This window comes from Callithrix jacchus, chromosome 19 (genome assembly GCF_049354715.1).
Source record: "Callithrix jacchus isolate 240 chromosome 19, calJac240_pri, whole genome shotgun sequence".
NCBI lineage: Eukaryota > Metazoa > Chordata > Mammalia > Primates > Cebidae > Callithrix > Callithrix jacchus.
The window spans coordinates 32,685,089-32,709,058 of record NC_133520.1 but is presented as its reverse complement, the minus strand read 5'-3'; the positions used below and the strand labels follow the sequence as shown (position 1 = coordinate 32,709,058).

Genomic DNA, 23,970 nt, shown 5'->3' with positions numbered 1-23,970 from the left:
GCCTTTCTAAGTCTAAATGGTTGTGATCCTTTCTCCACTGTTATCTGATAGTTCAGTGGAACCTATATTTGGTTTATTTCCCTACCTACATAGAATAACACCTTATAATTGGTTATATTCTTATCTATGGGCTGATCCTAGATGGATAAAGATGGTTGGATTAAAACCTACCAGTACCCTTTTCTATGTCAATGTTATTTATTTATTTTTGAGATGGGGTCTCTCTCTGTTGCTCATGCTGAGAAAACATTTCCTAAGCATGTCTATGTGCCAGATAAGGTGCCAACTGCTTTACACATGATGCCACTTCATCTTCACAACCCTGTGAGGTGGGCGTTATTACTTCTCCTCTACAGATGAAGTGAATGACACTCCAGTAATTTGCTTACGATCATGAAATAAGTAAGCAGCACTGCCAGGACTGGAAACTCAAGTTAGAAAGTTAGATTCTCTCTGATTCCCTTGCTTTTCCCTAAACTTTCTTTTCTTTTCTTTTCTTTTTTTGAGACATGGTCTCACTCTCTTGCTCAAGCTGCAGTGCAGTGGCTGCATGGCTTACTGCAGCCTCAACCTCCCCGGGCTCAGATGATCCTCCCACCTCAGCCTCCCAAGTAGCTAGGACTACAGGCCTGTTACATCTGGGTAATTTTTGTTTTTTTGGTAGAGATGGAGTTTCACCATGTTGCCCAGGCTGGTCTCCAACTCCTGGGCTCAAGCAATCTGCCTCCTTTGGGCTCCCAAAGTGCTGGGATTTACAGGTGTGAGCCACCACACCAGGCCGATTTCCATTTCAAAGCACTTTCATTTACCTCCAGCTTGGGAGGTGGAGGTTGCAGTGAGCCGAGATAGCGCCATTACACACCAGTCTCTTTATTTAGAGACTCCATCTCTAAATTAATTAATTAATTAATTAAAAAATAAATAAATGCAGAATCCCAAGCACCACCCTAGATTTACTAAATCAGAAGTGTATTTTAACAAGATGTCCACATGATTCGTGTACACACTGAAGTTGGAGAAGCACTGTTCTGCAATATTGCCAGGAATATAGAGGCAGAGAAGACAGAACAATTGTCTAGAACCAGGGATTCTCAAACTTGCTCCCTTAGGAATCAGGGCTGAGATACAAGAAACTATGTTTGGTTGTTAAATTTGATAATGGTGACTTTTCCCAATTCATAGAAAAAAAATTAGGTGAATGGATTGTATTTTTAATATTTTCTTCCATAATTTTTCCTCTCTTTATTCGAAGCTAGAGATTACTTACCTGCTGGTAACTTTAGAAGATGACAGTGATTTAACAAGCAGTAGAGAAATACTTATGAAAACCCAATCACATCATTCTTTGTTTTATTTTTTCCTTCAATTTGTAAATTTAAAAATTCTTGGATTTGTGATTCTGATTTTATGTTGCATAATAGAAAATAGTCATACTTTCTCTTAGTAAACTGTTCTTAATTCATATGGAAGAATTAAGTGTTTTATGGTGTTCTAAAAAAAAGTACTTGATTTCCACCTACATTAATAGGAAGATCAAGGCTTCAGAATCTCTCTAGAAATCATCAAAGCAAGAGGAACTTGTAATAGAAAAGTAAAGTTAGAAAGAATATTTCTCACCTATTCCTTTTCCTCCAATGACAGAATTAATGGATACCAATATAACCCACTGGTTCTTTCTGGATTGTAAAAGTATGAGTGGTTTTTACTATCTTTTGTGATTTCCTGAATGTCAAAAAATGTCAGCTGGGCATGGTGGCTCAAGCCTGTAATCCTAGTACTTTGGGAAGCCAAGAAGGGTGGATGGCTTGAGTCCAGGAGTCTGAGATCGGTCTAGGCAATACAGCAAAACCCAAAACCCTGTCTCTACTTTAAAAAAAATCTACAGTGGCCGGGCACGGTGGCTCATGCCTATAATCCCAGCACTTTGGGAGGCCGAGGCGGGTGGATCACGAGGTCAAGAGATCGAGACCATCCTGGTCAACAAGGTGAAACCCCATCTCTACTAAAAATAAAAAATTAGCTGGGCATGGTGGCGCGTGCCTGTAATCCCAGCTACTCAGGAGTCTGAGGCAGGAGAATCGCTTGAACCCAGGAGTCGGAGGCTGCAGTGAGCTGAGATCCTGCCATTGCACTCCAGCCTGGGTAAAAAGAGCAAAACTCAGTCTAAAAAAAAAAAAAAAAATCCCATTACTGTCACTTAATGGTGTTCTAGGAGGGAAAAAAAGATCTGTGTATTCATCTTCATTAATTGTTTAACTCTCAACACTTTCAGGAAATACTTTTTTGTGTGACGGAGTTTGACTCTATTGCCCAGGTTGGAGTGCAGTGTCATGATCTCAGCTCACTGCAACCTCCGCCTCTTGGGTTTAAGCAATTCTGCCTTAGCCTTTCGAGCAGCTGGGACTACAGGTGCATGTCACCATGCCCAGCTAATTTTTGTTTTAGTAGAGACAGGGTTTCACCCTGCTCGCCAGGCTGTTCTCGAACTACTGACCTTAGGTGATCCACCTGCCTCGGCCTCCCAAAGTGCTGGAATTACAGGCATGAGCCACTGTGCCCAGCTAGGACACACACACACACACACACACACACACACACACACACACACATTTTATTTGAAATGGAATCTTGCTCTGTTGCTCAGGCTGGAGTGCAATGGTGCAATCTTGGCTCACTGCAACCTCCCCCTCCCAGGTTCAAGCTATTCTGCCTCAGCTTCCCAAGTAGCTGTCATGACAGGTGCCTGCTACCATGCCGGCTAATTTTTCTATTTTTAGTAGAGACTAAAATAGAGTTTCATCAAGCTGGCCAGGCTGGTCTCGAACTCCTGACCTCAGGTGATCCACTTGCCTCAGCCTCTTAAAGTGTTGGGATTACAGGCATGAGCCACTGTTCCCAGCCAGAAAATACTTTTCTATACCAACTTAAACCCTCTCTTCTCACTGTTCAAACCTTTATTTTCTCCTTTTGTCCTTTGAATTAGATATTTGAAGAAAATATGTATTTATATTGATAAGTTATTAGGATTTACAAAGGGTTCACTGTCACTTGCATTCTTTAAGATTTTATATAGCAAAAAAATTATTGCTTTTCTCAACAGATCAAAAATGGAGACGAGATATACTTACACATATTCAGAATGATGTACACTGAAGGTTAGTTATTGCAGTATTATTTGTAATACCAAGAGACTGCAAAAAACCTAGAGGTCCACCAGTAGAAGACTTGCTAAATAAAACAAGCCAATCCATGTGGTAGTATGTTACACAGTTAAAAAGAATGAGACAGACCTTTATGTTTTGGTGCAGAAATCTGCAAGGCCATAATCAAGTATGTATTACATATGCTATCATTTGTATTTAAAATACATACATATATATGTATATGTATATGCATACATATAGGATCTATCTATATATGATTTACATCTGCAACAGTGGTTGCCTCCTGGGAGGGGAACTAGGTGACTGGGACATGAATGGAAAAACTAAGGAAGACTTAGTTTTTCCTTGTCTACCCTTTTGCACCATTTGAATTTTATACCACATTCTTGTATTACTTATTTTGAAAATAAATGTAAAATACTAAGGAATAGTTTTTAAAGGGTGGGCTTTGTGACATTTACCTGAAATAATGCCCTCTCTGATTACTTCCACCTATCCAAATTTTGTCCCTTCTTCAAGATCGATTCCTTTTCTGGACAACTCCAACTTGAGTGCTCTTATCTGATCTCCTGTGCTAGAAATTACTGTGTGTGGCAAATCATTACACATTGCTTTCTTACAGCTCTATTTTAAAAAATATTATGTATTTGTATTAAAATTCCCATTTTTAATTTTCATTTCTATTTTACTGAACCTTTTGGGGATTGCATGGGGAATACAATCATGCAAAAGAAAAATGGCTGGTGGAGAATACGTGACCAAGTAACAGGCAGAGGGGGAGTGGGTAAATGGGAAGAAGAATGAGGCTCCCTCCTTGCAGTCAGCCCTCACAGACATTTATCAAATAGAGATTCATTTGAATTAGCGACCCCTTTTTATAAAATGCTAATACCCCTGGAAAGATAAGGCCTTCACATTTTACAACAGTGAATCCAAATATCATGACGTCATTTGGCTAAGAACACCTCGGTGTTCTTAGATGAGAGGTTAGAAGAAGTAAAATTTCTGAAGCAGGACTCACAAAATTTTAAAGTCAAAAGGGCTTAAAGATCTGCCATTCCAAACCTTTAACTCATAGATGATGAAACGGCGTCTTGGCCCGAGATCACAAGGCAAGGCACAGGGAGAGTCCAGACCCAAACTCAAGTCTCTTAATTTCAGTCAAGGCACTACATTAACCAGCCTATCAGAGAAGAGGTCTGGCCAGACGGAAGTGTGCTCTGTCGTCCAGGCTAGAGTGCAGTGGTATGATCTTGGCTCACTGCAACCTCCGCCTCCTGGGTTCAAGCGATTCTCCTGCCTCAGCCTCCCGAGTACCTGGGACTACATGCGCCTGCTACCACACCCAGCTAATTTTTGTATTTTCAGTAGAGACAGCGTTTCACCGTCTTGGCCAGGCTGGTCTTGAACTCCTGACCTCGTGATCCACCCCTGCCTCAGCCTCCCAAAGGACTGGAATTACAGGCGTGAGCCACCGCGTCCGGCCAAAAGGTGGTGTTTTCTACAGCAAGAAAGACATAAATGGGCTCTGTGCCTGCTGAAGAGGGGAGAGAGAACTCAGGAAGCAGAAAAGAGGTGACGTCAAGTTTTGCCCCCTTTGTAATTGTGTCCTGGAGTTTGTGACTGTGTGTGTCAATGGAAGTCTTGCATATTAGCAGAAGCCAAGTTAAGATAATCAGAAATAGTTTGGAAGGCTATAAACCTCAACTTCCCCTTACTCAGCCCGGTCTCCTTACTTCAGGAACCAACTGAAGTTCAGCTTACAGCTCTTGTTGATCCTTCTACACCCCTCCTTTCTAAGTATGGAGAAGGAAAGTTGAAAAACGAGAACGCAATACAAACGTAAGAGATTTCCCTATTTCCAGGGTACTTTCAGTCGATTCCCCACTGAAACAGGAGAGAGCCATTAGGGTAGCCATGGAGATATGACTGTCCTCGGTCTTGTTTCCTTCCTTTTCTCTATTAACATCTTTCGCTACGATTTCGGTTAGGCACCCCACTTCTGCTGCGCTCAGATTCTGCAGCTCCTCCCTCTCCCCAGGGACGCTCATGTAGAGACTGGGAACACTTTTAAAATAAGGAGAGTGCGAAAACACAAGAACGAGTGAGGTTTTTCTCTAAAAGGCATTAGTCCCATCCACAGCCTCCCCTTCTCCAGCCTCGGCGTTTTGGCGCTTGGTCCCAGCAAGACTACAAGTCCCAGGAGACCCCGCGGCGACGGTGTCCTCCAGTGATCCTTCCCTCACGCTTCTGGATAGTAAAGAGAAAGGTTCCGTGGTCAGCGCACTGCGGGTTGATTTGTTTGCAACAGCAGTGACGGAGGTTGGGAGTCAGGCCGACGGCAGGCGGGGGTGTCTGGAGGCGGATTCCTCCTCCCTTCGGCACTGGGGGGCGGGGAGGAGGGAGGCCGGGCCAGGGGCCGGGGACCAAGCCGCGAAGATAGAGCGGGTAGAGGAGATGGAGGGCGACGGGGTGCCGTGGGGGAGCGAGCCCGTCTCGGGTCCCGGCCCCGGTAGCGGCGGAATGATCCGCGAGCTGTGCCGGGGCTTCGGCCGCTACCGCCGCTACCTGGGACGGCTGCGGCAGAACCTGCGCGATACCCAGAAGTTCTTCCGCGACATCAAGTGCTCCCACAACCACGCTTGTCCCTCCCCCCCGGGCGGCGGCGGGGCCGAGCACGGCCCTGCCGGCGATGTCGCCGAAACCGGGCTGCAGGCGGGTAAGAAGGGCAGCCCGGAGGGAGAGAGGGCAGGCGAGGCAAATCGGAGGGCGGACCGCACCCCTGCCCTGCAAAACAAGCCCGAGAAGAGGCGGAAAGGGGCAGCCGTGCGGTGTGGTCGGGCTCCCGGGCCTGGGCCGGCCGGATCCGGGATGCCTTGGGAGGGCATCCCTCTGAGGAGGGGAGGAAGGGGTCCGCCGAGGGCCGGGCCGGGGGACCGGGAGCCAGGGGCGACCGAGGGCCGGAGTTCCCGGAGCAGGACCCCGGGGGCCAGACTGTGCGCTGGCGGGACGGGCGGGCAGGCATTCGGAGAGGGCAGCGGTTAATTGGAGGAGTGGGGAAAGTTGCTCCGGATTGGGGGTGGGCGGATGCGCAGTTGTGGGTCGGAGCCCCAGCTTAGGGATGGAGCAGAGGCGGCAGGGTGTCCCAGGAGTCCGAGGAGGCCATGGGACTGTGTAGTGGGGTGTGTGGGTTTGATGATGTATGTGAAATGTGTTCACACCGATCGTGAGGCAGCTCTGTGAAGAGGGGGCATTCTCTAAGTAAGGTTGGGGATCGCCAGAGGAAATCATATCTGATGGGTGCCAGGGAATTTCGAGAGATGTTGCTCTTGCTAATGGTGAAGAAGAGTGGAAGGGAAGGGATCATTTTGGTCCTGAGCCAATGGAGAACTAGCTACTCTTGCCTTTCTTGCATGATTCTTTCTAGGATGTGCCGAAGGCCCGCAAACACTTAAAATCATGCATGGTCTTTAATCTTTCCTAACATCTTGCGTCCTTTTAAACTGCTGTTGGTGGGGAACTGGAGGATTTGTTAACTACCTCGTCTAATTAGGAAATAACTTTAGGTTGGAAGGGAGAAGGGACTGGCATTCCAGGTAGATACATATCTTGGGGACAAAACAGCAAAGAAGTCTGTTGGTTTAATTTAGTAATTCTCAAATTAAAGTGTGTATTAAACTCAACCCAGGGGCGTATTAAAAATGCCATGTCTCATGCTGTAGCTCATAAATTATGATTGAATAGGTATGGGAACTGGGTCCTAAGAATCTAATTTAACATGAAAAGACTTTGGAGAGGCCGGGCACGGTGGCTCACGTCTATAGTCCCAGCACTTTGGGAGGCCCAGGCGGGCGGATCACCTGAGGTCAGGAGTTTGAGACCAGCCTGGACAACATGGTGAAGAAACCCAGTCTCTACCAAATATATAAAAAATTAGCCATGCGTAGTGTTGCGCACATGTACTCCTAGCCACTGGGGTGGCTGAGGCAGGAGAATCGCTTGAAACCAGGAGGTGGAGGTTACAGTGAGCTGAGATCATGCCATTGCACTCCAGTCTGGGCGACAGAGTGAGACTGTCTGAAAAATAAATAAGTAAATAAAAAAATTAAAAAAAAAGACCCTGGGGATTGTGATGTAGGTGATCTGTTAAAATACTTTCAGAACCTGAATTTGGATGCTAATACCAATTTGAACACGAGGCTCAGAACTGGATGCGGTGTTCTGACTTGGCGTGTTACGTCTTAAATTCCCAAAGTTTTGCACTTAATATCCTAAATCTGACTGGGAATCCAGAAATGGGGATAAAAAATAAGATACTAAGATTGTGACAAGGTCCTAAATGATACTATTTTATTTAGTTGGTCTGGATAGGAATTTAAAAAGCTTTATTTTACCTCATAGTATAAAAGGAGAGGGATGAGTAGTTTTTCTGAAGTTGTGGTTTTTACATCTTACATCCAGAAATATGCTGTCCTGGAATGGACTTGTAGAGAGATCTGGTATCTGTGAGACTATCAAAAAACAGCTGTTGAGAAGGGCTCATGTTTTCTGAGATGATCCCCAGAATGTGTACTTTCACCTCCTCCCATGACAGTGCTTTCCAGAGGTGTCCCCCAACAGCTTATCTTAAAAAGCCCTCTATTGCTGTTCTTATTTTAAAACAACTGTTTATTTTAGACTTGCTTCTGAAACAAAGAGAATCGATTCGCCTCAGAGGGATGGAGGTTTTCAAGGCACTTTGGTTGGCTCTTGTTTTTATTCTTTAAAAAACAAGACATACAAATACACCTTTGCATTTCGCCTCGCTGGCTTTTCTAGTTGACTGTATCATGAACTAATCTTTGCATATTTAAATATCTTCACCATCTGGAGGCTGTCCATCCCAAATAAAAACCTGGGAGGGTGCAGAGGGCAGGACTGGGAGCAATTTGGTTTTGTTCCATAAAATGCTTCTCTTCCTTTCAGCATGGAGAGTTTGGGGTAAAAAAGCACCAGGGAAAGTTAGTGAGGGGGCTCTTACTGTGTATATTTCAGGAATGCATTTTCCTGTTCAGGTGGTCATGTCAGAAAGTAGAAACCACTCCTGAAAAGACAACCAGCTCTTGTTCTCTCTGTTTACAGGCCATCTTTGTAAGGTCAAGTTCATTCAGACTGTCTCAACTTCCTTTTTAAAAATTTGTGTAGAGGTAGGGTCTCGCTTTGTTGCCCAGGCTAGTCTCAAACTCATGGCCTCAAATGATCCTCCCACCTCAACCTCCCAAAGTGCTGGAATTACAGTAATCAGCCACCACATCTGGCCTTCAACTTTCTTTTGTGAATGTTAGTCTCTGATTAATTAGGAACTTGGAATGTTAAGAAACACTCAGTTCTTACCCCAACAAACTGATAGGTTTTAAGCATCATTTCAGAATGGAAGTGTGCCTCTAGGGTGATGTAGTAGTATGGTAGTTGAGCAGCTGAAGGACGATCAGGGCTTAACTCTAAATTTGAAGTGATTGGACTAAAAGGATGTTAACAATAGTAAAACAATTTTAATGTCTATTTATGTACCATTTGTAATGCCATATGATACCAAAAAGTTTTACTCTCTCATTTTCAACCACAAAAGAGATTAAAGAACCCCAAAATAGTATTTCTCTAAAATTGTATAGCTTTATATTCACTGAGGTCAGTGTAGAGATATATAATGTAGATGATATTTTAGAAATTAAAAAGTAAGGCTGGGTGCAATGGCGCACACCTGTAATACCAGAACCTTGGGAGGCTGAGGTGGGTGGATCACCTGAGGTCAGAAGTTCAAGACCAGCCTGGCCAACATGGCCAAACCCTATCTCTACTAAAAATGCAAAAATTAGCCGGGCAGGGTGGTGGGCACCTGTAATCCCAGCTACTTGGGAGGCCGAGGCAGGAGTATTGCTTAAACCCAGGAGGCAGAGGTTACAGTGAGTTGAGATCGTGCCACTGCATTCCAGCCAGGGTGACAGAGTGAGACTCTGTCTCAGGAAAAAAAAAACTAGAATGGAACTCCAAAATGGTCTTCCATTTTTAGGGTAGCTTGGCCTATACAAAGAAAACTAAAATATAAGTAGTTTCCTGGGCTCAATTCTTTCCCTGCTGCCCAACTCATTGGCCTTTTCACTTAGCTGTAGGGCATGAGGGCCACTTTATCTATTGATTTTCTTATGTCAGAGGGATCATAAGTAATGAGATAAAGTCTTTGGGCTGGGCGTGGCGGCTCAGCACCTTGGGAGGCCGAGGCGGTCGATCACCGAAGGTCAGGAGTTCGAGACCAGCCTGACCAATATGGAGAAACCCTATCTCTACTAAAAGTACAAAAAAATTAGCTGGGCTGGTGGTACATGCCCGTAATCCCAGCTACTCAGGAAGGCTGAGGCAGGAGAATCACTTGAACCTGGGAGGTGGAGGTTGTGGTGAGCTGAGATCACGCTACTGCCTGTACTCCAGCCTGGGCAATAAGAGCAAAACTCTGTCTCAAAAAAAAAAAAAAAAAAAAGGCTTTGAGCACTTCTGAGGAAAGGCAGGGTGGAGTATAGCAGAGTAGCAGAGAGAAAAGTATTTTTCTTTTCCTTTCTTTTTTTTTTTTGAGACAGAGTCTCTCTGTGTTGCCCAGGCTGGAGTGCAGTGGCATGATTTTGGCTCACTGCAACCTTCGCCTCCTGTGTTCACATGATTCTTCTGCTTCAGCCTCCTGAGTGGCTAGGACTATAGGCACCCGCCACCATGCCCAGCCAATTTTTTTTTCTTTGTATTTTTAGTAGAGACGAGGTTTTACAGTATTGGCCAGGATGGTCCTGAACTCTTGACCTGAAGTGATCTGCCTGCTTCGGCCTCCCGAAGTGCCAGGATTACAGGCATGAGCCACCGTGACCGGCATGGAAAAGTATTTTTGTTTTATGATCCAGTAAGGTTCCTAACTGTTGCAATTTGTCATAAACCTTTCAATTTTAAGAAATTGGAGTGGGCCAGTTGTGGTGGCTCATGCCTGTAATCCTAGCACTTTGGGAGGTTGAGCTGGGCAGATCACCTGAGATCAGGAGTTCGAGACCAGCATGAACAACATGGTGAAACCCCCATCTCTACTAAAAATATAAAAATTAGCTGGGCATGATGGCATGTGCCTGTAATCCCAGCTACTCAGGAGGCTGAGGCAGGAGAATCCCTTGAACTCAGGAGATGGAGGTTGCAGTGAGCCAAGATCGCACCATTGCACTCCAGCCTGGGCATCACAGAGATACTCTGTCTCAAAAAAAAAAAAAAAAGAAAGAAATTGGAGTGACTTAAATGTGTCTTATTGTAATGCTGTGGTCTGTGCTGCCTTCGTTGAATGCAGGTTTCACCTTTTACTAAGCAAATGATCTTGGGCAAATCATAACTGTTTGTGCCTTCATTTCCTCATCTGGAAATAGGGATTATAACAGTACTGATCTCTAGGGTCCTTTGGAGTGAATCTATGTACATGTTTAGAATAGGACCTGGGCTGGGCATGGTGGCTCATGCCTGTAATCCCAGCACTTTGGAAGACTGAGGAGGGTGGATCACTTGAGGTCAGGAATTCGAGACCAGCCTGGCCAATAGGGTAAAACCCCATCTCTACTAAAAATACAAAAATTAGCCAGGCATGGTTCTGGGTGCCTGTAATCCCAGCTACTCGGCAGGCTGAGGCAGGAGAATGGCTTGAACCTGGGAGGTGGAGGTTGCAGTGAGTCGAGATTGCCTCACTGCACTCCAACCTAAACAACAGAGTGAGACTCTGTCTTCAAAAAAAAAAAAAAAGTACTAGCTATTATTCAATAAATATCTGAGTGCCTGGTGTGTACTGGGCAATGTGCTAGGTATGGGGGATAAAGAGTCAAATAAAGACATTAGCCTTGGCCTTAGGCCAGTGAAGATCAGTCTTTCCCTTCTATACTTTTCTCTTAAGAAAGAAAAAATAATTATAATTATCATCAATCATTAATGGTGGATGATAGATTAAAAAGGTCTAAAAAGACCTGAACTTGGTTCTCTAGAAAGGTATGACCTAACCACGTATGTGTGCAAGACAGAAAACACATACATAAAAATGCAGAATGGTAAGGTAGGTTATAAGCATTTTGTGTGAGTTATGATTCTCAGGGTTTTTATAGCTCTTTGCCTTTGGTGAGCTCACAGCTGTGTTTCTCCAACACCCTTCACCTTCTTTTTGTTACACCTTTTAAATGTGCCAGCATTTAAAAGAAGGGGAGAAGCACTAGTGTACTTATTTAAAATTGGCGTTTTTGGCTGGGTACAGTGGCTCACTCCTGTAATCCCAGCAGTTAGGGAGGCTGAGGTGGGGGGGGGCGGGGATCACCTGAGGTCAGCAGTTCAAGACCAGCCTGGTCAGCATGGTGAAACATCGTCTCTACTAAAATACAAAAGTTAGCTGGGCATGGTGGTGCGCACCTGTAATCCCAGCTACTCAGGAGGCTGAGGCAGGAGAATTGCTCGAACCCAGGAGGCAGAGGTTTCAGTGAGCTGAGATTATGCCACTGCACTTCAGTCTGGATGGTAGAGTGAGACTCTGTCTCAAAAAAATAATAAAAAATAAATAGGCATTTTCCTTGGTCATCTCAGAAATCTGTATGATAACAAAGTTTAAGTGGCAGAATGACATTTGGAGAAGGGATGAAAAAATTGAGAGAGAGGAGATTCTTTAGAGCTTCATTTTATAGAGCTGTCATTTTTGTGTGGCTGAGGGGTGGGAAGAAGCTGGGATTGTGGGGTGAAGCACAGTGACAGCAGTGATGAGACTGGGATGGGTGTGCGCTGTGGTTGTTTGCCACTGTCTGTTTAGAAGAGTTGCCAGTGCATTTCAACATAAACTCAGTAAAGATAGTGCTACAGTTTTGGTTCTTATTACTTTTAATAAAAGGTAATCTATTTGAAGGTAATACCTTAGATTAACAAAATCCCATTTTTCCAAGAATGTCCAAAACTTGCTCTTCTTTCTTAATTTTCTTCCTGTAAGGAGGCAGCATACCGTGGTCAAAAGCAAGCATAACATTCAAATGAAACCTGGATTCCTATTCTAATGCATTCTCTTTTTACTATGTGACTAGGGGCAAGTTACTTGACCTATTTGAATCTTGGGTTCTTCATATATAAAATGGGAGTAATCCACAATGCCACATACTATCATTCCATCAATATGAAATATCCAAAATAGGCAAATTCATAGCGATAGAAAGTAGATTAGTGTTTGCAGGGGATGCGGGGAGAAGAAAATGAGGAAATGATTGGTGACTGCTACTGGGCATGGGATTTTTTGTGGGGGGAGATGAGAATGCTCTGGAATTAAATAGTGGTGAAGCTTGTACAACTTTGTGAACATACTGGAAACCACTGAATTGTACACTTAAAAGGGTTGAATTATATCTCAATAAATAAGTAAAATGGGAGTGATAATACCTGCCTTACAAAGTTGTGACATTTGGAGATAATATACACTAAAGCACAGGCATATAATTAGTGCTAAATATATGTGGCTGTTCGAGTGGGGTGTGTGTGTGTGTGATGAGCATTGATTTAGAAAGTTGGAACATGGAGTTGGCAGAAGAATGAGAGGAGCAGAAAGAGAATGTGGGACAGAACAATTTTGAGCTGGAGGCACATTCGGGCCTGAGTCTAGCCTCCCAGTCTAGTTCTGCTTCTGCGGCTCTTCCTTTGTTCTTTTTTGACCTGGCCATGGGCATACAATATGCGCCCTGGCAGTAGAGAGACTCTGTTACAAATGAGTCATCACCCAGGCTCCACAGCTTGTATGGAACCATCATTTACTTCAGTGGGAGACTATCTGATTGAATGAGTATAATGTGACACTGGCTACCCAGGCTCTTATTCTAGTTTCCACTCCCTGACGTTTAGGGTATCCAGTCCCTCATTGCTGATCTTGCTATCTCTTGCTCCCTGGGAGGAAATGGCCTCCCAACCACAATGGGTCTTTGCACCCTTTCCCTTTTTAGCTTTTTTCCTTCCTAATCTTCCTTTCCTGGGGTAATCTGTTTCCCATGGCATAGATCTGCCTGCTGTTAAAAAGGGTTGGGAAATTCTGTCTGCTTTTATTTTCTTTTATTTATTTTCTTTTATTTTTTGAGACAGTCTCACTCTGTTGCCCCGGCTAGAGTGCAGTGATATGATCTTGGCTGACTGCAACCTCTGCCTCCTGAATAAAAGTGGTTCTCCTACCTCAGCCTCCCAAGTAGCTAGTACTGCAAGCATGCACCACCACATCTATTTTTTTTTTTTTTTTTTTGGTAGTGATGGGGTTTCACTGTGTTGGCCAGGCTGGTCTTGAACTCCTGGCCTCAAGTGATCTGGCAACCTTGGCCTCCCACACTGCTGGAATTAGAAGTGGGAACCCCCATGCCCATCTTGCCTACTTTTAAAAGAGAAAATACTATTGCCTTTAAACTTGTTATAATTTGTAATATGTTTAGTTTAGTCTTAAAAGTCATTACTTATTTCAGCATGGTTAGTTCTTCAGCCTTGCAAGTTGTTTTTAAAGAAGGCATGGATTTAAATAAAAATCCAATCTGGTTTTTGTATTTTGTTTTGTTCTGTCTACTTTCTGTTTTTTTTTTTTTTTTTGAGACGGAGTTTTGCTCTTGTTACCGCAACCACCGCCTCCTGGGTTCAGGCAATTCTCTTGCCTCAGCCTCCTGAGTAGCTGGGACTACAGGCACGCGCCACCATGTCCAGCTAATTTTTTGTATTTTTAGTAGAGACATGGTTTCACCATGTTGACCAGGATGGTCTCGATCTCTTGACCTTGTGATCCACCCTCCTTGGCCTCCCAAAGTGCTGGGATTACAGGCGTTAGCCACCGTGCCCGGCTTGCTCTGTCTACTTTATTTTCTTTCTTCATGCCTCTGTTCTCTGTTTTACTAGGTTAAGAGAACAGGGAGTCTTCCTGCAGTAAATGCACTTCTCAAAAACAATCCTTTGAAAATAAAAGCTAAAATAAGTTATGAAAATTAAGGGGAATATGAGTTTTACCTTATGCCTGTTACTCAGATATGTAGGCTCTGCTCATATCTGAATAATAAATGCTTTTATTTATTTACTTTCTTTTCTTTCATTTAAAAAATTTTTAATTGCATTTATTTTAATGCTGAATTTACTCCTGTGCCATAGTTTTGTTTCTTCAGTTTCTTCTGGGATATATATATATATATATATTTTTTTTTCTGGGAACCCCCTCTTCTGGTTTAGGAACAGTTTGTTCCTTTTCAGTAAGGATCATCTCAGTGTGACAGAGAGAGCTCACGGATGGGTTAAGCCGACCATGAGCTCTGTATCCAGCGGTGCTTCTTAGGTGCTTTGTTCACTTGGAGATGCTCAATGACCAGAGAATCTACATCTAAACCCTCGAGTTCAGCACGACTCTGCATTTTTAAGCATGTACAGCAAAAATTCAGCATTCTTTTTGGGCCACTGACCTTGTGTCCAGCCTCACTGCTTGGTCTGGGCACACCTGCCAACTCCACCATTGTAATGTTGGAATAGTACACACTGTTTCCGTAAAGTGACCTCTTTCAGGTACTTCATGGCTTTTTGTATATGTATACCCATCATGGCCTGAGAAGTATCACCAGTATTCCTAAAGTGAACACAAAGATTTGAACCTCCTGATTTGCATGATTTTGTGGGGTTCTCTGGGTCAAGTGAATAGAGAACTGTTTTCACAGATAACCTCAAGCCAGGTGGGGGAAGAGGCACTTTTCTTTTGTGATAGCTGTGGATATGTTTGTCTTATCCTGCTGACAAGATTCTGAACCCCTAAGGGTAAGGACTGTGTTTTACTCATTTTGTACCCCCTGTAGTGCCTACCATAGTGCTTTGTACATAATGGGCAAATAAATATCTGTTAAATTAGTTCCACAGCTGGTGGGTAATGGAATGATATTTTGAAATTAAATGCAATTTAATTCTTTCTTCAAAAGGGCATTTTTGGCCCCATAGAACATAAAGATTTTGTAAATTCACACACATTTTACTCTCTGGGTCCCTAAAAAAGAACAATGATAAGCATATTCGATAGATAACTAGTGAGGCTGCATTTGCATTTTTTTTTCTTAAAATTAAAAAAAAATTTTGTGGGTGCATAGTAGGTGTTTATATTTATGGGATACCTGAGATGTTTTGGTACAGTCACGCAATGTGAAATAAGCACATCATGGAGAATGGTGTACCCATCTCCTTAAGTATTTATCCTTTGAGTTTCAAACAATCTAATTACTTTCTTTAAGTTATTTTAAAATATACAATTAAGTTATTATTGATTATAGTCACCCTCTTGTGCTATCAAATAGTAGGTGCAGTTGCATTCTATGCCAGTGCATAGAATTATTTTCTTTCTTCTTTTTTTTTTTTAAGATGGAGTTTCTCTCTTGTTGCCCAGGCTGGAGTGCAATGGTGTGATCTCGGCTCACTGTGACCTCTGCCTCCCGGGTTCAAGCGATTCTCCTGCCTCAGCCTCTCGAGTAGCTGGGATTACAGGCATGTCCCACCATGCCCAGCTGATGTTTTTGTATTTTTAGTAGAGACGGGATTTCTCCATGTTGGTCAGGCTGGTCTTGAACTCCTGAATTCAGGTGATTCGCTACCCTTCACCTCCCAAAGAGCTGGGATTACAGGCGTGAGCCACTGTATCCGGTGCAAAAGAATCATTTTCATGTTCCAAAGAAGGATTTGCATACAGTAAAGTAGACCTGAGCTCCATCATGATATGGGAAGTAAATTCTCAATATTGATTCACTCAGAAAATCTTTATTTAATGCCTGACTCTGTACTAGGCACAGGACACACATTGGTGAACACTCTGTCCAACTAACTGAGATTATTAATTCCAAATTGATGTTATGAAGGACAGAAGGTTTAGTGTTTCACCATGTCCCCTCAAGAGGACTTTTTACAAATTGGTTCCCTACTTAACTGTTAGTTGTCTTGGAGTGGGCAGAAGTGTAGGACATATGGGAAGTTAAAGTGAACTTTAATAAGATGAAATGGCATGGATAAGAATAGGAATTGAGGCTGGGTGCAGTGGCTCATGCCTGTAATCCCAGCATTTTGGGAGGCCAAGGTGGGTGGATCACCTGATGTCAGGAGTTCAAGATCAGACTGGCCAACATGGCGAATCCCCATCTCTACTAAAAATACAAAGAATTATCTGGGTGTGGTAGTGGGTGCCTGTAATCCCAGCTACTTGGGAGGCTGAGGCAGGAGGATCTTCTGAACCCAGGAGGCGGAGGTTGCAGTGAGCTGAGAGTGTGCCATTGCACTCCAGCCTAGGTGACAGAGAGAGACTCTGTCTCATTAAAAAAAAAAAAAAAAAAAAAAGAATAGACTGGGCTCATGGCTCACACCTGTAATCCCAACACTTTGGGAAGTGGAGGTCAAGAGATGGAGACCATCCTGGCCAACTTGGTGAAACCCCATCTCTACTAAAAATACAAAAATTAACTGGACGTGGTGGCACGTGCCTGTAGTCCCAGCTACTCGGGAAGATGAGGCAGGAGAATCACTTGAACCCTGAGGCAGAGGTTGCAGTGAGCCAATATCACTCTGCTGCACTCCAGCCTGGTGACAGAGGGAGACTCCAAAAAAGAAAGAATAAGAGTTGAAATGTTCTGCCCATTTTCTGGCAGTAGGGAAAAATCAGCATATTTTCTCTTTGCTGGAAAAATTACATCATCTTGTTTATACGGTTCAAATGCAGAATGCATTTATGAATATTTACCGTTAGAGCTTCTTTCATTTGTTTCTTTAGAAGTTACTCACAGAGAAGCCAGTAGGAGTATGAGGTTGGGTGGATGTGGTTTTTTTGGTTATGGTTGTAAGATCTAAGGTTAATTTGCTCCTTCTTACAGGAAAATAGCCTTTAGGGATGACAATGTTTGCTTCCTGCTTGGTGCAGGGAATCTGAGTAGTGTCATTCATAACAAGACTACAGAGAGTGAGTCCATGTGGGGGTGGAATTTTTCTATTTTGCCTCTCCGAGGTCTGGCTGGAGTGCCCTGTAAGGATGTCCAGTCTCAGTATAGGCCATTTCCAGGCTTGAAGGTTGGTTTTGTTCTTTGCCAAATGGTGAGTCTGGTGATCTTGTGGATCCTGGAACTTGACACTTATGTGACCAGAGGAGAACAGATGTAACAGTGCTTAAGATATGTATCTCCTTGCTTTGAGCTGTAAATGAGACTCTCTGAGAAAGTTCCCTTATGCATAATGTTCTTCCAAAGTACAAACCAAAACTCCCAGAAATAAGGTTGGTCGGAGCATGGAGACTCACCAGTATCCCCTGAGGGCTTCTGGTTGAAGTGGCCGTCACATGCGTTTTTCTGTTTTCTTCTCTTGGCAGTGTGAACAGTTTGGATGTATTCCCCAGCTGTGTGCCACGTGGCTGTGGGAACCTTTTGACCACCACTTTCTTTGGAGTTGGGCTTTATTATAACATGCTTCCGTTCCCTGGGGTGGTGTGCTCTGGGCAGGAAGGTGGGAAGTAGGCCTTGAGGATTGTTTTGCTTTTCACTTGTCTAACTAATGATACATCAGAATTGTCCCAAAGAATTATGTCTAGGTTATATATTTATAAAAGCCTTTGATTTAAAAAGAAAACTCACTTGTTTTTAAAAAGTACTTTTATTCCCAAAGTATCTAACTTTAGTTCATCAAATTAAGAGCATTAGTGCCTTATGTATGCCAGATAGGTTTCAGGTTAGATCTTTTTTGTCTTTTCCTGTCTACTTAATGTGGAGAAAATGTCCCAGGATTTTTTTTTTTTTAAATAAAGTCAAACTTGTCAGAGGAAAGACTAAGGCCCTATCACAAATGCAGCTAGGTTACAAGACTAGTTTTAATAAAAGCTCTTTCTGTTCAAATGAGAGGGATGGGGAGTGAACCAGTATTATGTTTACCTTTTAGGATTATTTCATATGATAAACTCTAGCCTTAGCATTTAATATTATGGCGATATCTAGGTGCAAGGAGGAATGTGGGGTAATATAGCTAGTAGAAGAAAAGTCATTTTTGGCCGGGTGTGGTGACTCACTCGTATAATCCCAACACTTTGGAAGGCTGAGGCAGGTGGATCACTTGAGCTCAGGAGTTCGAGACCAGCCCAGCCAACATGGTGAAACCCCATCTCTACTAACAAATAAGAAAATTAGCCAGGTGTGGTGGTGTGCGCCTCTAATCCCAGCTACTCGTGAGGCTGAGGCAGGAGGATCTCTTGAACTCGGGAGGCAGAGATTGCAGTCATCCAAGATCGCGCCACTCCACTCCAGCCTGGGTGATAGAGCAAGACCCAGTCTCAAAAAAAAAAAAAAAAAAAAATTTATTTTTTAGTATATAAGAACCCCACTGAGGAAACCTTTCACTTTCTCCTGATTGAACAACTGACATGCCCTTCTGGGTCTGTCCCATGGAGAGAATTAGAGAAGTTGGAAAAGTGGTTTGTTGGAAAAGGTAAAAGTAGTCAGTGTATGATGGTGATATAATCTTTACCACTAAGTAAACGTGAGGGGACACTACAGGCAGTGCAAAGTCAAGCTTCCTCTGGTGGTTTCTTGTTTAATGAACCTGATAGTTATAGGTAACTGTCTTTCTTTCTTTCTTTTTTTTTTGAGATGAAGTCTCGCCCTGTCGCCCAGACTGGAGTGTAGTGGTGTGATCAGCTGACTGCAACTTCCGCCTCCCGGGTTCAAGCAATTCTCCTGCCTCAGCCTCCCAAGTAGCTGGGACCCACAGGTGTGCACCACCACGCCCGGCTAATTTTTGTATTTTTAGTAGAGATGGATTTCTCCATGTTGGTCAGGATGATCTTGATCTCTTGACCTTGTGATCCTCCCACCTTGGCCTCCCAAAGTGCTGGGGTTACAGGCCTGAGCCACTGCCCCCGGCTGGTTGTAGATAACTTTCATCAGAGTGTATTATAGTGCAGCATCTTGTTGGTCTATACTGTTAGACTTGAGGATTTGGATTCTAAGTCTGATCATAAACGACTTACTTAGATCAGTGCCTTGAACTCCGCAGACTCTGAACAGGCAACAGTAAACATCACAGGAAGATTGATGAGATTCAGGGTGAAAGCGGAGACAGTGAACAAACTGTTATTGTTCAACTCCCATTATTGCTGTATTTCTTTTTTCCCTGTGTTGTGAGAACAATAAAAGAGTTCTCATACCTGCTTCATGCAAATTTCCTAGCTGTTAACATTTAATGCATTTGTTCCATCACGCAGTCTCTCCCCTCTCTGATATATATTAGGTTAGTCTTTTTCTGAACCTTTTGAGAGCTGAATGCAGATAGGTTGTCTCATCTCGTCTATACACTCCAGTATGCATTCCTCCCAAACAAGGATATGGTTCTATGGTCATCACACAGCTTGCCAAATCAATTAACATGGATTTAGTACTACTATCCATACTATCCAGTCCACAGACCCTGTTCCAGTTTTGCCAACTGTCCCAACAATGTCTCCTTTTCCTGTTTTTTTTTTTTTTAATCACAGGGTATGTGATGTCAGCCCATCCCTGGAGATGTTTTCTCTACCTTAAATTCACTATTTTTAGGGCCAGGACCTGATGCCTGTAATCCTAGCACTTTGGGAGGCCAAGGCAGATGGATCACCTGAGTTTAGGAGTTTGAGACCAGCCTGGCCAACATGGTGAAACCCTGTCTCTATTAAAAATTCAAAAAAAGGCCGGACGCAATAGCTCACGCCTGTAATTCCAACACTTTGGGAGGCGGAAGCAGATGGATTACCTGAGATCAGGAGCTCGAGACCAGCCTGACCAAAATGGGGAAACCCCATCTACTTAAAAAAAAAAAAAAACAAAATTAGCCAGGTGTGGAGGTGCATGCCTGTAATCCCAGCTACTTGAGAGGTGGAGGCAGGAAAATTGCTTGAACACAGGAGGCAGAGGTTGTAGTGAGCCAAGATTGCACCATTGCACGCCAGCCTGGGCAACAAGAGTGAAACTCTGTCTTTAAAACAAAACAAAATTAGCCAGGCATGGTGGCTTGCACTAGTAATCCCAGCTACTTGGGAGGCTGAGGCAGGAGAATTGCTTGAACCCGGGAGGTGGAAGTTGTGATGAGCTGAGATCATGCCATTGCACTCCAACCTGGGCAACAAGAATAAAACTCTGGGTCTCAAAAGAAAAAAAAAAATCACCACTTTTTTCTTTGCAATGATTAGTTTTTGGAGAGGTTTTCTTACATTTCACTGATACTCTGTTTCTCAACAAAACTCCTTCCAATAGACCTAGCATTCACTGACATCTCCCACCTGTCTCAGTGGTGGGTTTTGTTGTTGTTGTTTTCTTTTTACAGGCAAGGTCTTTCTCTGTTACCCAGGCTGGATGGAATGCAGTGGTGTGATCAGAGCTTACTGCAGCCTTAATCTCCTGGACTCAAGCGATCCTCCTGCCTCAGCCTCCATAGTATCTAGAACTACAGGCACATGCCACCATGCCTCACTAATTTTTAAATTTTTTGTAGAGATGGGGTCTCACTATGTTGCCTAGGCTGGTCTTGAACTCCTATGCTCAAGTGATCCTCCTGCCTCAGCCTCCCAAAGTGCTAGGATTACACCATGAGCAATTGTGTCCAGCCCAACGGTGATTTTCATATCCATCATTTCTTCTATATGTATCAGTTGTAGTCTACTGTAAAGAAGAGCTTTCCTTTTCTCTTGTTTATATATTTATCTGAGTGTAGACTTGTGAATTTTTCAATGGATTATAATATGTTCCTATCACTTTTTATTTTTATGCTTAAATCGTCCCCACTTTGGTAAGCGAGTTTCCTTTCAAGCTGGTTCCTGTGTCCTTTTGATGTATTCTCGCCTTTGGATCATTCTCATTGCTTATAAACTTTTATACACTGCCTTCCAAGTGCCAGAAACTAAGCCCTCTGTGAAGCATGGGGTTGGCTTCCTTCAACGAACTACTTCCATCTCTGCATCCCATACATTAAAGCCTCAACTGCCAGCTGCAGTTTCCTCTGTAGCGTGACCAGTCTCAGGAACAGTTTCCACTCAGAAAGGAGCTTGTCTTTGGGAGGCCGAGGCGGGTGGATCACAAGGTCATGAGATTGAGACCATCCTGGTCAAAGTGGTGAAACCCCGTCTCTACTAAAGATACAAAAAATTAGCTGGGCATGGTGGCGCGTGCCTGTAATCCCAGCTACTTGGGAGGCTGAGGCAGGAGAATTGCCTGAACCCAGGAGGCGGAAGTTGCGGTGAGCCGAGATCGTGCCATTGCACTTGGGTAACAAGAGTGAAACTCCGTCTCAAAAAAAAAAAAAAAAAAAAAAAAAAAAAGAAAGGAGCTTGTTCAGCATGCTGCTGAGCGTGTTGCCATTTCACATGGCTCCCAGTGGGTATCAGCCCCTAGGGAGCCGGTCTCCTCTCCCCAGATGCCAATACTATCTACTTCTTAGAAGCTGTGAGAGATCTTAATGTGGCCCTAACATAGAATAACTAGAGACACTTCTGCCAACTTAACTTTTCGATTCCAGCAAGAGCTTTGGCTACTAGAGTACATTTCAGTCTCTGATCTTCAATAACCATCCCCTTCAAATGAAATACCTTGTACTACTTGGTCCTGAAGATTCTGAAAGCCAGACTACCTAAGCATCTGTTTTCCTTAAATGTGAGGGTACCTCCTATTTTTTTTTGAAATAAAAAAAGTCGATCTTTCATATTTAGCTGAAGATCAGAGATCTTGTTTGGGAAGGATAAATGAATATTTCTTGACTGATTTTTTTCTCCCAGCCCCTGGAATTTTTGTAGCTCAGTACTTAAAAGCTTGTGGTAGAATTGACCATAGTAGAAAGACTATATAAGATTACTTTCTCAATTTAGGATTTGTTTTTTTTTCTACTTTTGGTACAGATAGTAAGAAATAAAACATCACTACCTATTTGTGGAAATGCATATTTGTATCACTGGTTGCCTCAGTTAACTAAAAATCCTTTGTTTTTCATTTGCTTTCAGAGGGGACTTAAGTTGACCTCCCTTAAAAGCATGAAGTTCAATGTTAGAAATGATATTTTTGGCCAGACATAGTGGCTCACACCTGTAATCCCAGCACTTTGGGAGGCCAAGGTGGGTGGATCACCTGAGGTCAGGAGTTCAAGACCAGCCTGGTTAACATGGTGAAACCCCATCTCTACAAAAAAAAAAAAAAAAAAAAAAATTAGTGGCACGCACCTGTAGTTCTAGCTACTTGGGAGGCTGAGGCACAAGAATCACTTGAACCTGGGAGGTGGAGGTTGCCATGACCTGAGATCATGCCACTGTACTTTATGCGGTGGCTCACACCTGTAGTCTCTGCACTTTGGGAGGTGGTAGTGGGTGCATTACCTGAGGTCAGGAGTTCGAGACCAGCCTGGCCAACATGGTGAAACCCTGTCTCTATTAAAAATACAAAAAAAGGCAGGGAGCGGTGGCTTATGCCTGTAATAATCCCAGCACTTGGGAGGCCGAGGCTGGCAGATCATGAGGTCAGGAGTTCGAGACCAGCCTGACCAATATGGTGAAACCCCACCTCTACTAAAAATACAGAAATTAGCTAGGTGTGGTGGCACATGCCTGTAATTCCAGCTACTTAGAAGGCTAAGGCCAGAGAACCACTTGAACCCAGGAGGCGGAGGTTGCAGTGAGCCAAGATCATGCCACTACTCTAGCCTGGGCAACAGTGCACGAGTCTGTCTCAAACAAACAAACAAAAATTAGCCAGGTATGGTGGCACACACCTGTAATCCCAACTACTCGGGAGGCTGAGGCAGGAGAATTGCTTGAACCTAGGAGGGGGAAGTTGCAGTGAGCTGAGATCACACCACTACAGTCCAGCCTGGGTGACAGAGTGAGACTCCGTCTCAAGAAAAAAAAAAAAAAAAAAAAAAGAATTTTCTCTGAAAAGAGCCTACTGTTTGTTTTAGCAAAGAGACTCCAGAGATCTCAGGTAGAATAAGTTTCTGAAAGTATGTGCCAGCCGGTGGCAATGCTGTGGTTCTCTCCACACTCTTGATTCCTCATGGTTTGGGACAACTTTCATAGGAATTATGTCAGTCTGCTTTACATTGAGGTCCTACAGTTACTGAATTGCATTTAACCCCATATTGGAAAACAATGTGATATAGGGGCATTGTCTACTAGTCCTCAGCGACTTAGGCGCAGTCCCTGCTAACCCCTGCGGTTCGCTGCTCAGAGAAAATGGAGAAACCTGGGCTGGTTTTTGGTTTTTTGTTTTTTTTTTTTAGATGGAGTTTCACTCTTGACTCAGGCTGGAGTGCAGTGGTGACATCTCAGCTCACTACAACTTCTGCCTCCCAGGTTCAAGAAATTCTGCCTCAGCCTCCTGAGTAGCTGGGATTACAGGCACCAGCTACCACACGGGCTAGTTTCTGTGTTTTTAGTAGAGATGGGGTTTCACCATGTTGGCCAGGCTGGTCTGGAACTCCTGACCTCAGGTGATTCACCTGCCTTGGCCTCCAAAGTGTTGGGATTATAGGTGTGAGCCACTGCACTCGGCCTGGTTTGGTTTTTTCCAGCATCCGTTTCCTCATCTTTATTATTATTTTGAGGCAGTCTCACTCTGTCGTCGAGGAGAAACACGCAGTAGCGTGATCACAGATGACTGCAGCCTCGATCTCCCCAGGCTCAAGCAATCTTAACACCTCAGCCTCCTGAGTAGCACACCACCATGCCTAGCTGATGTAAAAAATCTTTTAGTAGAAATCAAGGTGCGGTGGGGGTTGC

General features: G+C 43.6%; 1 protein-coding gene across 2 annotated transcripts in view; it reads left to right on the top strand.

The window, feature by feature from the left end:
• Positions 1–5,440: 5,440 nt before the first annotated feature.
• Positions 5,441–23,970, top strand: part of DSTYK (dual serine/threonine and tyrosine protein kinase) — a 66,638-nt gene continuing 48,108 nt past the window's right edge. For both annotated transcript variants that reach the window (XM_035281485.3, XM_035281484.3), the window contains exon 1: positions 5,441–5,883. In XM_035281485.3, coding sequence (XP_035137376.1) covers positions 5,622–5,883 — 262 coding nt within the window. In that variant the 5' untranslated portion in view covers positions 5,441–5,621. The remainder of the gene's footprint in view (positions 5,884–23,970) is intronic.